A 17,345-nucleotide genomic window follows, 5' to 3' on the forward strand; every position below is an offset into this window, starting at 1 on the left:
ATGGCGTTTTACAACTTGCAAATTGGCCCCTGTGTGGCACACCGGGTTGATAGGCTGATAAACTGTATTTGTCACCCCTATTCAACTGTATTTTCAAAGAATGTTATTTTGCTTTGTTTTACTTTGCTTTTTACATAATCGGCATTCTAATTCGCTGAAAACTAAATAACATGGCTAGCGAAGACGTATTGAAACTGTTCGAAGCAATGCATAAGTGTAGGCCGACATACTTCGTAGTAACGCTCAGGTTAGTTCTGCGGCTGGCCCCTCTGGCGCTGCGGGAACTATTTGAATCCCTGATTCCGTGCGATTGACTACAAATGAAATACCGTGGTGTAAACTGATAATTATTCACTGCCAGTGCCAGCCCGTGGTGGATAATTTATTTAGTTTAACTTCACTTTAACAATAAACTGCTTTTTGTTTTCCACATATACTTAGGAAATTTTTTGCTGGATCCGGGCAAAACAACATCTTGGTGACAGAGTCTCTTGAGAAAATATTGGGGAAGAACATCGCAATATAGATTATCACAAGATTAATTATGAATACCAAAACGTTCTTCATTGAATTTCGTAAGCCTGATAATGTGTTTCGGACACAAGTGGTATTGTTCAATTTCAAGGTGCCCACAAGGAAAGTGACACTTAAATAACAATACAGTTGAATAGAAGTAGCAAATACACCTCGTGACCTTCCCCAGTTAGTGAGGTTCGATCGAAATATACTGTGCAAGAAAGATAAGTGAAACACACGCGTGAGTTTAGGAATGCGGAACATGGGTGAATAATTTTCCAGTTTATTTTTGATTAATTTACATTGAAGGAAGAGAATTATTTTACATTGTTAATTAAATAATTTCAAGTTTCGTTGTCCGAACTGCTTGATGTTACAAAAACAAAGAAATATAGGTTTCTTATTGCCTCTCTATTTCATAGTTTCACGATATTAACACAATAACACGTACGCACAAATTCTTTAGTTGCACAGTTTAGCTGGCACAAATTCTTCAGCAGTTCTACAATTTCGGTAAGTGTGTTCTGGTAAAGTACGTCGTAAACCACATGCTCCGTACGATAGCATCTAGTTATCAAAAGTAAACATTGCCCCAATATGAAGTGTAAGATTATCAATCATTTAAAATGTTATAACAAAAAGGATTAATTGATTTTTATGTCTCTCTTCTTCAATACTCCTAAATTGTTCTAGTGTTAGGCTGTAAATTTGGTACATTGAAAAAATGAACTTGTGGTGGACAAACACAATGTGCGTGTTTTTTCTTGGGGAACTCCAGTTTCTTCTCACTATTCATTCCATTATTCCATTCATTTCTCATCATCACTGTCTCTTTTAGCTTAGTTGCATAATTGTGCGACGTAAAACTGAAAGATGTAATTTCATTTTCATTCTTAATAAATTGAAAGAACTGTCACTGCACACCGAATCTGTCATGATACAGAAGCTTAAGTTAAAAATACAAATAGGGAATTTTTAGTGTTGTCCTTGAGTTATACTTATTACAAGACTTCCAGACTTCTGATATTTACGTCAACGTTGATGTAAATATAATCATTTTCCTCTTCGCATTTATGAAATCCGAGATTAGAGGATAAGTCAATCATTTCTGTAATTTATCGCAATTTATTTGGCACATAGTCTGGTACAATTTATGTCAAGGAATATAAACGAAGTCTTTGAAATTATTAATACGAAAATTACATAGGAAATCGACAATTTCCTATTCAAACGTTTCAAAAAATAAACGTCTTTTCTGATATTAAATGACTCAACATTGATGTATATATATAAGCTTGGTTCATCTTGTAGTTATCACAGTCTTCATCTCTAGAAGGTGTGAGGAACTTACCAAACACAATCACCATGGTTTCTACATTGAGCGTAGTTCTGGTAACAATCATGGCTTTTACATATAGAACATTGGTAAGTTTTAGAGTATAAGTATAACATCTCTATTATACAAGTTACCTGAAATTTGAACACAGACAATGTAGAAGTGTATGAAAAGCATATTATTAAGATATAAAATGTATAAATACAACTTGTTAGTGAACTATATTAAAAAAACTGTAAGATCTGACTTTTCACATCAAAATAAGAATATAACTTCATGTGGATCTTGCGAAGAAGTACTAAGTTTAGATATAGCGTGGAGAATGAAGTGTTATTTCAAACATGATGAACTATGAAGTGGCTGTTCACATTAGCATAAATGAAGTCACACATACGCCATCTAAAACTATATAGTTCATCAATGTGCAATGGTGCGCATGGGATTTCTCACAGGACATAATTCTCAGACATGCTACTAATAGAATTCCCAGATATGCACGGTCTTAAATGTTTATTTTAAAGTAGGCAAAAGGTAAGCCTTGATAGCAGTGAACACGAAATGAGTAGTTAGAAATTCGAAAATTAGGAAACACCTGATTCGCAGTTCCTTGCATTCAGGGATGTATTGTCTAATGCGTTGGACGGCCTTATCTCCGAAACTATGCATATTCCCTACATGTTGAGGAAATTTTTTTAAAAAAAATTCTGGTGTGAAGAACCATCTCTTAAAATATGTCGTTATAGTTCTTTATCATCCTGAACCCTATTTGTAATATATATATATATATATATATATATATATATATATATATATATATATATGGACCCACATTTAACATTTCCGGATGTAGATAGCTACATACCCTATTTGTCTTTTCTAACCTTTATTTAGAGAAATGTGACTACTGAATAGTACATTCGTCATATCGTTAACCCTGTCCTCCAATTTTATCTGAACACTCTAACAGCATAGTATCAGGGGATTTTTGTGCTATATTCGATATGCGCCTCCAACGTCGGCAAGCTATTCCTACGAATTTAAGCTCTGTTGAGCAATTGTGGGGAATTGTGGAATGCTGTCAGGCCCCACGCCAAGATCTATAGTTATGGTAGCCTAGCATATCGCATACAGATATTTACTATCTGTCAAACTGATTACGCACTTACCCGAACAGATGATCGTGTGACTATCGTAAGTGGCTATACATTCTAGTAAAGTAAATTCTGTACATTTCTGAACGCGCTGTGTAACATGTTCGAATATACTACAGTACTATGTTGGGAACAATATCATTTATTATGTACAAACTTTGTATGAAGTTCGTGTATTCACACTGAATATTCTCAAATGCGTTTTCACTAGCGCATACGAGTATGTAACACTTGTTTAAAGTCATATGGGTAAGTTCTAGAAGGCGAGAACATGGAAGCTAGTTCCTGTTTCCTTTAGGTATCCCTGCATATCATTTCCAACAATCAGTGAGTGTATTAGAGCATAAGGAATATAGGTGTAAGTTAATTAATTATCTTAAAACACTTCTATATTCGATTGGTACAAATAAATTGTGTTTCTAGTAGGACATTGGTTACTAACTACGAATGAAAAAAATATTACGACGATACTTTAGGATTATATACAATCAGTGAGCTTTGCGTTATGTTCCACCATTAGATCACTCAAATTACTTGTATTTTAAGCTCGTGGAAAGGATTTAGTTAATTTGATACTATGTCGTATACCAAGGCCTGAAGATGTTATTTTTTCCATAAGTTTCTTTAATGCATTTAAAACGGAATAAAATGTGAAATACTGTTCTTACAAACGAAATGCTTATTTCAACGACAATCTACTCTATTTCTGTTTTATTACTAGTAACAATAATGTAGTCAATATGAACAAAGTTCGTTTCCTGCTCGTGTAAACAGTCCTTTTTTTCTAGACGATTTAAGAAAGACTAAAAGTAATTAAATCCTACAGGTTAAATTGCACTATGACCTATGATCTGGGTATTTACATTAACCTGAGACATCGCACATGAAATACTAGAAGGCTAGTTACACGAAATAGAAAATGAGTTTTGTTATTGGAGTAAAGCAATATATCATATTCAAAGAAATTAGATTATTGATCCAGAGATAGACGAGAAATAGCATTGTATATACCTAAAATGTTTTCAATATTTTCAATACAGTACAATATTATTCGGGCATCACAACCAGAAAATGATTTTAATACGAGACTTTTCTTTTCCTAATTAGTTAATTCTTTGTCTTTTTAGGCGCATGGTAACTCAGATTTTGCCGAACTTCATAAACTTCATCACGAATGCATGAAGGAACAGGGAGTAACACGTGGTATGATATATTTAATCAATACTATTTTTAAATAAATATATTTAACATATTTGAGTTGAAATAGAATAAATTTTCTCCCACGATTTGTCTTATTTAATTGCCAACTTCATAAATAGAAGAACGCTACATTTATTCTCACTGTCTTTATTAAACTACTACTAACGATGTATGTTGAAATTTTATGAATTTAAAATTGAACGACATAAATCAAGCCTCTTATAAACCTCTGCAAAGAATTACTTTCTATACATTTCCTATCAAACTATCTTTCCTTTTCTTCTTCCTTTAAATTCTCTGACATTGTGCTCATTCGACTTGTATGTTTCATAAAAGCATCGGGGAAAATAATGGAAATAGCGATTTAAAACATATGGGATTTTGAAATATGGTTTGCAAAAAAGAAACTATTTAAGTAGAAATTGAAACTTAGATGGTTGATTTGAAGTTTAATTTATATCTTTAGCACCATGGATAAGTACAACTTAATGTAAAATTTGAATCACATAACCTTTCATCAAGAGTCGAACCAGGTGCCCTTTTCCGCACGTACGAAGAAGTATTGTTCGCATCTCAAGTTAAACTATAAGTCAACATTTTGTTGGTAATGAGAAGGAACGATGGACTTCAGACCAATGATTTTTTCCTCCAGTCTCCTCTCTGCGTAAACCATATTACAACGACATGTAATTGTTTCTTATTTCGTTTTAGTGATACTCATATATATATATACATATATATATATATATATATATATATATATATATATATATATATATATATATATATATATATATATATATATATATATATAAGCATGCCAACACCCTTTCCAGCAATGGTTCCTCAGACGAGACAGCAAAGAAAGACACGTGTCTACTCGCGTTGCCTGAAGATCTACATTTTGTAGATGTGTTGGTCTTCCGGCTCGTAGTGCGTCTTCGAGGGTTTCGTCACCGTCCGTAACTCATTCGCTGCCACTTGACGCCATATGGCGTCATTCATAACTATTGCTGTGTACCATTTGGCATCAAGAGGTAGGCTGTTGGCACACAGTGTTGGCCTGGTTATTTTCTGTAGTGTGCTTGGTTTCCGATAGATGTAGCTATTTAGTTGCAAAAGCTAAATGTTGCATAAGTGTAGGCGGAACATTGGGTTGGGGTACTGAAATAAATATAGCAGCGAAAGAGTTAAACTTGTTAACCCTGCGTTAGGCGCGTACGTTTGTGTTGTACGATTAGGCGCGTGGGTGACAGGTGTCACCCACCCATTAAAATGTATCTAGAATAAGTAAAATCATCTTTAAATGACGATTCTTTCATTTATTTGGTAAAATGTTAATCACAGGTTAGAGTTTTGATTGTACACAGCGTTCTACTGAATATAACGGACTTTTGTTTCATGATCACTAAACTGATTCCAAGCTGATCCATAAATGTCCTTGAGATGTTCTCCACACATCCATCTCTTACATTTCAAGCAACACTTCCTTGTAGTTTTGTCTCTTAATATTCCGCAAGCATGACAATATCTTTTGGAGCCTGATGGCTTCTCAAGATCGACCATTTCCTCTTCCTCAACTCCAAGAAACAGTCACAGTTGGCCCCTCTTCCTAATTTCAACTACAACTTGGGAAATATAGGATAGGTGTTGCTTTTCAGACTTAGTCATTTTCTAGGTGATATCCTCCAAAACAACTCCTTCGTGACAATTGAAGTGAACTAGTATTGAATTTCAGGATGCAAAGTGCATTAATTACACATATGTTTAGAAGATCAAAAATATCATCATGGGTCATTTTATTCCCATTCAGTTTTGTGGTCACTTACACTTATGTGATAATTCCATAATCACTCTCATCAGAGCATACCACCGACTCCTCCTCTTCGTCCTCAGGCCACTGCAGAACAACATTCTTATCGTTTGTTGTCTTCGTCTTCCGGTGTTTTGGCATTTTACTTGTTACGTATATAGGCGCGTGGTTGACAATTTTCACCCAAATACGCAGCTGCAGAGAGAATTTATTTCTTACAAACTACAGACGGGAAACAGAAGTTTACTACTGCCAGAACAATAAACATCAGTAACCAACCTTCAGCTACTGAAAGGCGCTACTCAGAATACCAATACACAGTGTTGCAGGTTCGAGACAAAAATCCCTGGGGGACACCTGTCACCCACGCGCCTAATCTAGGGTTAAACCATCGCTGCACTGTCCGCTAGTCACAACACTCTCACCAAAGGCTTGGCATATCTTCCGCCCGCTGCAGCGGCATTTGACCCCAGTCCGTCCTCGCCGAGCATACACGCCCTTATGATGCTCTGTGAAAGTCCCATGTTCATTCTTTCCTTACGCTAGTTCATGGTGTAATTGAACTGCCACAACCAGGTAATATGTTGGTTATACGCACACCAACAACTGACCTACGCCTTATCTCCCTTCGCATTCAACTTATGGTCTAAGGGCCAGTGCAATTGAAGGCCAAAAGATCTCCACAAAAAGCGACAGGACTTTCTTGGTTACTTTTATATTTTTCTATCCAGCTCCTGTCTTTTTATCAGATAACTTGTTCAAAACCGCCGTTTCTTTTAAGTTTTAATTACGTACTTTTGCTTTAGCTTCAATTATTCCTTTTTTTATAGGAATTTCTAGGAAGTTCCACAAATAATCATATAAATGATATTCTAGTTTGTATTGGACTTCCTAATTAATATTCAGAATTACCAAGACTACATTTCGAAATTTTTTAACAAAATCTGATTCATATTGAAACAAAAGCCATCAGAATGAGATCAGAGCGAACAATAGTGGCAAAACTCAAGTTATACAGAACTACTTGTTGAATAAGCTACATAAATTACATCCACGCACAGAATTTAGCAGTCATATAACATCAGGACACTATAGATAAGGCGAATAATGATATTGCCGTTTGTCAGGAGCACATAAGCAATTTCCAGGGTTGGGCTCGAACCTTCTCCATAGATCTAGTGGTGGCTGTTAATTATATATCTGTAGTGCTTTCAGTACGAATATTTTTTTACATTTTTTATTCTAGCCGCAACTTGAGCTCCTATCCATGGACCTTTCAAGATGGACTCATTTACCATTAAGAATTGTATGAACATTCCTAAATCAGGAATCGTAGCATAGAGAATATTGCTTTTACTACTAATTATTTCAGTGACAAAGTATGCATTTGCAAAATTAAATATTTAATGTGTAAATGTGAGCACTTATTAGAATTAATGTATGAATGAAAAGAAGGGTAATTCTTTTGCATCAACAAGACTTCATTCCAATGTAGCAGTAATCTATTGTCTACAGAAAAGTTATTGCCTCTTTTGAATTCCAAATATATACCGGATTTAGGGACATCGTGGAGTCATCATATTCCTAAAACTTTGTTGTACTTAATAATAATGGATATGTATCTACTTGTAGAAATGGTGAAACAGTACTTTCAGACTGGTGAAGAAACTGAAGAAATGAAGGTAAGAATTTAAATTAAACTTAAGAGATTTGTAATATAAAAATGGCAACAACAATGAAAAGTAAGCAATTCCACCAATAATTGTTACTGTTACTACAAAGGCGTGTTTGACAAGGCTTCAATGAAATACAAACAATTTTATATTAACATTTCAGGTTTTCTATTAATACTATTTACTTGTAACACAGTGTGTTTGAGTTCGTATTAATATGATTAGAACGATTGTACAGTGTAAAATGATAAAACAATACACTTTTCGATAGTTACACCCAATTGCAGGATTCTGTAGAAATATTTAGTACTACATTATTATGTTCACACAATTCTATTTATTATGCGTTGAAATCGATTTTCAGATACCAGTATTTTGATAGATGGTTTCAATTGCAATAGACGAAATATTGGTGGTAATTATGAAAGATCTAACTACATTTTTGTAGAAATTGCTTTATGAATAATGTTATGACTTGACAGTAAGTAGTAAATGTAAAATAATGATGATAATTTAAACATGTAAATAAAATTGATAGCAGTTATACAATTACATTAGCATACAGTGAGTGCACAATATACGGATTACTGACTGATACTCTTCTATCCGACACTATTATATTATAGCCCAAGTACATTCTGCTTTCTCATTGTTAGTGATTCTCTTTCTTAGTATCATTACTATATAATATAATAATATGTAATTATTCTACCGTCCCTGGATGACTATTTGTGGTGACCACCCTCTTCGTCCAAAGATATTTCGTCCAAAGGACATTTCGTCCAGAGACATTTAGTCCAAAGACATTTGGTCCAGGAACATTTGGTCCAAAAGACAATTCATCCAAAGGACATTTAGTCCAAAAGACAATGGGTCCAAAGCACATTTCGTCGAAAGACATTTGGTCCAAATGACATTTCGTCCAAAAGACAATGGGTCCAAAGGGCATTTCGTCCAAAGACATTTGGTTCAAAGGACATTTCGTCCAAAAGACAATTGGCCCAAGGGACATTTCGTCCACGGATGTTTAGTTCAAAGCACATTTCGTCCAAAGGACATTTGGTCCGGTAACGCTTGGGGGTCCGGGGTTTCTTTCTATTAGAAGAGTAAAAAAGTGATGCCTATAACATTGTACTCAGTAGCTTCTTATTTCTAAAGGAAATTTGAAATAGAGATTTATTCCGCAATTTTCATTTCGATAGAACAAATATATGCTGAGATATTCAGCAAAACGTAAACGCTTGAAAACAAAATGGCCGAACAACAGGAATGAGTGAAAGGTTGGAGTGTGAAGTATGTTGCTGCAATAACTGCTAACATGACCTCTAAAATTTTAATGTTCTGAATGAAACAATTTTAAAATATGTACCGGTAACTAAAATTAATGGAGTTTAAATTTAAGTAAGTTAAATATTAGGTATTCAAACCCTTGCGTTAGAAAAGTGAAAAATAATGTGTGTCAAGTTTCTTTGAAGAAATACTGAGAATAGAAAAATACACATGTGTGAAATATATTCTTTTTACCGTTAATAATACTCTTAATCAGTTACATTATTGGCTGCAACATTGTGGTGAGAGATTGAGAAATATAAGATGAAAATTGGAACATTTCGTGTAGAATATAGGTATCTTTTCAGGTTAACCAGAAGTCTGGTTTCTATTCGTAGGCTATTGATAGTGTGTAACTTCGGCAGACGTTTCTCCATAATTAGTGAGTTGTATGACAAACCAGAATTGTTCATTTTTCTTGTAGTTTTATTTCAGCGTTACTCCTCATGCAAATACTGTATATACACTTTGGCTTCCATATTAATTTTCTCGCTACAGTACAGTACATTCAGGATATCCATTGCAAAATATCAAACCAAATAGAAGATCCCATGACCATGCGGAGGCAATGTTGTCCTCAAATGAAGAGGGAGTTTGCTCTTCAAAGGGTTGTTTGCCATTTCGGGAGGAGGTGAATTCCTTAACCAACGAAGCTACAACTGTATTTCTGCGAAGCTGAAACGGTATTTTTGTAAAATTATTAATGAAAACAAAGAAAGATGGCCATTTTGTTTTCAGGCATTTACGTTTTTCTGAATATCTCAGCATATATTTGTTCTATCGAAATGAAAGTTGCGGAATAAATCTCCATTTCAAATTTCCTTTAGAAATAAGAAGCTGCTGAGTCATAATATTATAGGCATGACTTTTACTCTTCTAACAGAAACAAACCCCGGACCCCCAAGCTTTACCGGACCAAACGTCATTTGGACGAAATGTGCTTTGAACCAAACATCCCTGGACGAAATGTTTCTTGGACCAATTGTCTTTTGGACCAAATGTCCTTTTTACCAAATGTCTTTTGTACGAAATGTCCCTTGGACCAATTGTCTTTTGGACGAAATGTCCTTTGGACCAATTGTCTTTTGGATGAATTGTTCTTTGGACCAAATATCCGTGGACCAATGTGTTTGGACTAAATGTCTCAGGACGAAATATCTTTGAACGAAACGACCCCCAACTCTATTTGTCCCAAAGACAAAACTGTCCAAGCAGCTGACAAGAAATGCACACTATATAAACAAAACGAATCAACAGCAACTGTAAGAAGAAGAATAACTATAAAATAAAACATCTTTATAGTTATGTAACTACATTATCATTGTTACCTCAAGAAGAAATTACAATAATTTATTTCCAGTCACCATCAAGTAACGTTGTTAACATTAAACCATTTCTTACCAAGAAGGCACCTGCCATTGGGCGGAAAACTTATTCTGTTGATTAAGAAACAATTCCAATATTAACAGAATCGAACAAAAAATCGTTAGAACTTTGTTAACAAAATCAAGATTGAGGGTTCCAATCTTTGTGCTCGTTTTCTAGATAAACAAAGACATTCAAACAAAATCCGAATGGTTCAAAAGGATTATTTGAATGTGTAAGTACAGGTGTTCTATCACATTTATTTGTTGACAACATTTGCTATATTCTCCGGTTTTGAAAGGAAAACTTACCGAAATTTATAAGAATCATGTTTTCATAAGAGACAGTCCTGCTAACTCGTTTGGTTTCATTCGACTACTTTAGCCGTTCTTCATTCCAATACAAGAATGAGACAGTTGGTTATTGATACGGGGAACACATAACTCTGCTTATAACGAATTATCAGGAATTTTGGCGTCACATGCACCACACCTATTGACTGGCAACTTCAGTAGATGTCAAAGCTTCTGATTGAAAGAGGCATATGGATAGATTGGAGGCCAAATGGCCTAATTTCAATAAATGAAAAACGACTAATATTTTCATTCATTTCTATAGGCGGATACCTTTTAAAAATATTTTTGTAAACAGTAAATATATGAATTGCTCATGAGATATTCAACATGAAACTTCACTTCTGAAATTTCAATTTTAATCTTACACTACCTGACATCCAAGAGGTTCATATGTGAAGACCAATGAAGCACAAACGGTCTAAAAGTGTCACTCTACACCATTGGGAGAAAATAATTCCAATCAACGATTGGTAGAAGATATGTGGAACATCGAATTCAATCAAGCATCGTAAAAGAAGATACACCTAAATAACGCAATCAAACATTAGCAAAGAAAGCATACGTTGAGTTCAGTGTTCCGTTCAGTGCCGAGGCTATTCGAAACATGAACATATAGTTTAATGTGTGGCCCCAACCATATGGGCTCCAGCTGAGAACCAAACTCGGCTAACTATATAAATACGAGGGAGCTATTTATAGGAAATTTGCTGATACTGATCCTTTATTAATGTATACAACTCAGATGATATGAATTAATCCTGAGATTCCTGGATCAGGAGATTTAAGTCTGAGATATGATTTTGGTTTATGCATCTCAAGTATCAAACTTGTTAACAAAGTAATCATATTAAATTCAGGATACTTAACGTATCTTTCTATATTAAGAAACTAAATAGGATAAGCATTACGGTAAAAGTGACTCAAAGTGTGTTATCTTCCAGAATTGTTTTCCATAGGCGAGTTACCAGGTAAAGCAAAAGTTCACATTTTGTTTGAGAACACAAGAACGGGATAACTTCGATTTCTGCCCTTCCTCGTTTGGTTTGACAAAACTAATCGTACTAGAGCAAAAGGTTTTAAAAAGAGTTATTCTCGGTTATACTTTGATACTAAAATGTATATACAAAGGTACTAGAGCGAATCTAACAACAGTACATTACATAATTTCTTACAAATAATAAATATTTTTACTTTCTAGTGCTTATTGAAGTGTTTACTGGAGAAAAGCGGATTTGTAAGTACGATTTCAAATTTATTTTATTTTACAAACAACGTAACTTTTGATTCCTTTTGCTGTTTTAGTTAAAACGAGTGAATTAATAAGCATTTAAATCCAATATATTTAAATCTATTCAGAAGTATTGTATTCTTGTTGGTGCATTGCCTTTCGTTTAATAATTTAAAGATTTGTTACTGTTTTTCTGTACAAAATACGTACACTAATTAATGATGTGTTACGTTATAGACCTATTATTTACCACTACTTTACAGTGCTCAATACGATCTTTTTTCGATTTCATTTTTGAAAAATCTAAAACTATTTTCGAAAAAACAAGCCAATCCGATTTGAAAACGAGTTTTCTTCATAATTACACAGTACAAATGTACATAGCAAATTGTTGGGGAGAGTCCAGAATGGGTAATAACCAGATAGAGAGGTATCTATTGGAAACGAAGCAAGTATTTCCATTTTGAAGATTGATATACTACAAATTTGTGAAGATTTCTTTGGAAAGTACACACAATTATGAGCTAACTATTTCTACATTGCTAGTGGTGTAATCTTTATATGAATACAGTGCAGTACACAGAATTTCAAGAAAGGTTAAAACGCTCAATTTCATATTACTATTCCCAACTAACTATTGATGCTGTTGACAAGCTTTACGAGGGCAGAGTACTTATGGAACACATATGTTATTTTCAGTCAAAATGTGGGGAACTAGTGTGCAAATTATTTATAATTTTTAAATGGGTTGTAACCATGTTAAAAACTATAGTTGAAAGAGCTCAGTAGTTCTCCCATAATGATGGAATATACATGCTAATTTCATTTTATAAAGACATAGATTTTCAAACGGCATGATTTTTAAGTAATTTAGTTAATAAAGTAAATCTTTTTTTTCCAGGTCAAGGATGGAAAACTAAATGTGGAAGAAGTAGAATCCAAATATGGAAGTCAGTTGGAGGAATCAATGGAGAAGGAAAAATGGGAAAAAATTAAAGAAAATTGCGCCAGTATTGAAGGTAAACAAAATGTAAACATAATATATAATGATGAATAAATATTTATTTAAAACCAAGGCTCTAAGAAATAAAGCTGTTGTAAATCATAGATAATTCACACAATAAAAAAAATAAGTAAACGCTTTGGATCACTAGTGACGTATATGTCAGCTAAAAAGATATTTCATTAATAGTTGAATTAACTGGAAATATTTCATTAGTACACTGCAAAATATAAATCAATGTTTGAATATGAATTGGACCTTTTTCAGAAACTAGTTTTGGTCATTGTGTTTAGCATATTCAAAATATTATGTATTATCAATGAATTAAAAATCTCTAGAATGCATCGTAACAGAGGTTAATAGGGACTACATTAAGAGTGCTCAAAATCTATCTGAACTTTTAATATGTCCAATGAGTATATGGGCTTAAACTACTTGTAATATATGTAAAATGTTCTAACATTGTTTAAAAATCCGTTTCTACCCACATACTTATTGAACACAAAATAATTTTGGTTTATTTTGAACACCCTTATGGCAGTTCCCATCAACTACTGTTAAGATGTATTCTAGATTTCTTTTTGTTCACTGATAAAATACTTCTGGACATGTTTGGACATGTTGAACATTTCTAGTTTCTACGACATCCAAATATTGAATAATAGTTTACAAAATAAAAACGCTTGAACTTTTGAAAGCTCTTGGGAGAAACGTAAGTTTAAAAAGTACGTAAGATACTACTTAGGTAAAATTTTCGTAGTATTTGGTTATTATGTGTATTTGATTTACATATAAACATTTCTTTACAGTTGGTGATAGCTGTGAAGATTACGCCAAATTGGGACGTTGTGTAATGATGGAGGTAAGATCTAATTTCTTTTTTTTTTTAGAGGGTAGTGGTTGGAGCTAACACTTTATTTCTGTATACGGAAGTATGAGGGCGTCTTATTATGAGTGGAACAAACTTTATTTTCGGGGAATTTGAATAAACATTAGTTGTATATAATCTGCCACTAGAGGGTTTCGCCCTCTCTCTTGGCGTAAGATCTAAGATCTTTACTTCATTTATAATATCAGTTTCTCGAAACTAGTGGTGATTTTGTAAGAAATTTCGAATTATTTTACAGAAATTAGTAAGATCTTAGGTACAATTTATCTATCATGTAATATTGAATATTATTGTGCTAATATAACATTAGTATCTAGAGGTTATATGACGTTATGAGTACAACCTCCCGAATAGTATTTCGAAAACATATTCAAACAATTTTAATAACTTTAAATTTTGATGGGTACATTTTTTTGTATTGCATTATTTATTTATTAGGCCACAATTCTTCTTCTTATTATTTTTATTGAAGTTACGGTAAAGTGCCTAATGCGAATGTCTTTTGTACTCATGATTTCGGATTAAACACAGGTGAGAATATTGCCTTAAATATTAACCTATTCTGGATTTCACTTTCAACAGTAGATCTCATCTTTTATAGCATTTGGTGCAAAAAAGAGTCTTAAATTCCAAATTATTAATAATTGTATGGATGGTAGTAAGAAGAAATGTAACGTTTGATTAATATCGAATGGTTATAGAATAACGAAAATGGAACAGGTAGAAAGTGCAAATTAAAAGACTATGGAAAAATTAGGATGAGATTCGATGATTTGGAATAGAATCAAACTACAGGTTACCTCCGAGCAATCATTTCTCATAATACTATTTAGACGCTACACCGTGTGTTTATTTGTGTTTTAAAATTAGACTATTTTTTATGAAAGTAGTTTATTTCGTGCATGAAAAACCTTACAATATGCACATTTTAAATCAGTAAACATAATTTTGTAGTGAGCAAGATGGTGTGACGTCAACTAAATGGTAGACCCTAATTTCTAGTTACAATGTGTTTCTCTTGATATAACAAAATAATATATGGTATCTGAAGTATGAAAGAATGATTAAGAGCTTCTTAAATAGTTAATCATAGTTCCATGAAGGTCACAAGGAGAAATATGAATAGGCCTATATATGTTTTACCTGGAGTAGCTTTCCTTTTAGCAAAGACATTATATGAGACTTGGACCTACAGCTTAATTTGGAATCCGAACCACATGACCTACCTCCGGGAACCGAACCGGGGTCTCCAATGCCAAAGGTTCGTATGCTAACATGCATACTAGTGGTCACAACATAGGACATACTTCATCGGGAGCCAGGAATCTGATTACATGTGACAATAGATGAACACATTAAATAATTAGGATGGGCGCATTTAAAACTTGGTTAGATGCTCTAAATGGGAATGTCATATACGTATGAGGTAGTAAATCCACCATTCTTTTATGAATGCTTTGCACGCACACACAGAGATTTATATATAATCGTCTTGAGCAAAGATAATGGTAAGCGTCATTTCTGTCGAAATTGAGTTATTACGAGGAATGGGTTATGGTCGAACCACCGAACACTATGTAGGCAATTTAATTTCTGAAATGTACCTGCAGATTTCGGGGAAGCATGTTTGGTATGTGTCATTCCATTGAATTGCATGGAAATGTTCAGCCTTCTTCTCGCGCTTAGTCAAAAGTTAAAAAATGTGACATATTATTATGTTCGCCTTAGCCACTGATATTTGTAACGTAATTATGTAATTATATTGAGATTGCTTTAGATATGTATATCATGTATACCTATTAATATTTTATAGATTGGATTTGGACCAATGGGCACAACACCAAGTTCCCAATAAACAATTTCATCTTACTGAAGAAAGTCGGTATGTACTATACGGAACAGCTGCACAGTTACTACACTTCATCTAAATTATTGATATTACATAAAACGTAATGTTATAAAAGCCACTACTTGTAGTTTCAATCTTGGAAATAGTAATACAGAGTTTAAACATATTTTATTTTCCATGAAAAAAATATATTGTGACTATCCATTTCTATTGGTGTTTTAAATGTAAATATTACTTCACTAGAAATGACTCCTGTAATTTTTAAGCTATCTTGAAAGTACACATATTAAAGTTAAATATTTTTTTTTTAAAAAAAGATATCTTGATATCCTAAAGTATTACATTCTTTTTTTTTCTTACAGATGCTTCAACTGGCTTTAACTTATAAAAGGATTAATTATTCAAACTGATTTGCTGGTGTATGTTCAGAAACGGAATAAAAAATTATGCTTAAAAGATTTTTACTTTTTATATTGAAAACATAAATCCTGTACAATATCCTCTATTACAATTCACTCTGTCACATCTATTTTCATTTTCTTACTTATCGCTTCGTATACATGTCCTTTCGATTCTTTAATCTTTATACTTCAGCACGATACTATGTAGGACTTCCAACTAAAATTTTTGGTCCTCCCTGGTAAAGATAGTCCTTCCCTAGTTTTTTCAAAAGGAAAGACACTTAATCTTAAAACCGAAATATTATTGCTTAGTATGCTGATGTGCTTGCACATACCATACTCTTCAATATTACAAGCACAATTCGTGCATCCTATATACTACTAATGGTTATGTAGAGGTCAGCAGTGTGAAAATGTTTACAAATTTAGGAAATACAGCCTTATTGAACTTAAGAATCTAAATTTCCATTGTGCACATTAATAATAATAATAATAATAATAATAATAATAATAATAATAATAATAATAATAATAATAATAATTATTATTATTATTATTTTACGTTGGTGTGAAACAATAAATTGAATGATCACTGCATGTCTCTTACCATTATAATGAAAAGAAAGAAGACATAGTAATACTATATGAACTATCACTCTACAGATTGTGTAAGCCTTTAGCTGGCTTTAGATGTGTCTATATAGACCTTTATTTTAAGTGCCATCATGAAACAGGTAGAAATATTACCCAGTCCACCAGGTGCATCTAAATCTTCTTTTAGGAAACAAAAATCTCAATAACTTGCAACTGCACGAATTTTAGCTTTAACCTAAAGTGATGGTGAAAGCAGTTACTATTACAATGTCTCTTTAGAACCATTGCGCATGAGTTCGTTTGATTTGATGGTGAATATTTCTTCATAAACAACATATTCATTATATGTATTTTCATACATTCAGTTACTAAACTCTTGTTAAGAAGGAGTAGGGTGAATGCGTTCATCATGGTGAGGGCGCGAGGAGGAATCTTTATTTATCATTGTAAGGACAGACAGCTTTGAGAGGATTTCAATATTAGTTGAATATAGGTAATTACTCTAGATCAAATGTTATCAATCGATGTTATTCTGCACTCATAAGGGTTTCCTGAACTTACTAATATTACATATCCTTCGAATGTTTAGAGAAAAAGATCTTTATCATTATTACACCATAACAATTACATATTTTGCTTGAT

At 33.2% G+C, this 17,345-nt stretch overlaps 1 protein-coding gene across 1 annotated transcript; it reads left to right on the forward strand.

Moving 5' to 3' along the window:
- The first annotated feature begins 1,849 nt into the window (after positions 1 to 1,849).
- Positions 1,850 to 16,152, forward strand: LOC145694166 (uncharacterized). The gene is made up of 8 exons (XM_081770285.1): positions 1,850 to 1,941; positions 4,131 to 4,206; positions 7,649 to 7,698; positions 11,938 to 11,973; positions 12,869 to 12,986; positions 13,780 to 13,832; positions 15,673 to 15,741; positions 16,071 to 16,152. Exons 1-7 carry the CDS (start codon positions 1,882 to 1,884, stop codon positions 15,712 to 15,714), a joined length of 435 nt encoding a protein of 144 aa, XP_081626411.1. The 5' UTR covers positions 1,850 to 1,881; the 3' UTR covers positions 15,715 to 15,741; positions 16,071 to 16,152.
- Positions 16,153 to 17,345: the final 1,193 nt, after the last annotated feature.

This window comes from Thermobia domestica, chromosome 9 (genome assembly GCF_964235325.1).
Source record: "Thermobia domestica chromosome 9, izTheDome1.hap1.1, whole genome shotgun sequence".
Taxonomy (NCBI): Eukaryota; Metazoa; Arthropoda; class Insecta; order Zygentoma; family Lepismatidae; genus Thermobia; species Thermobia domestica.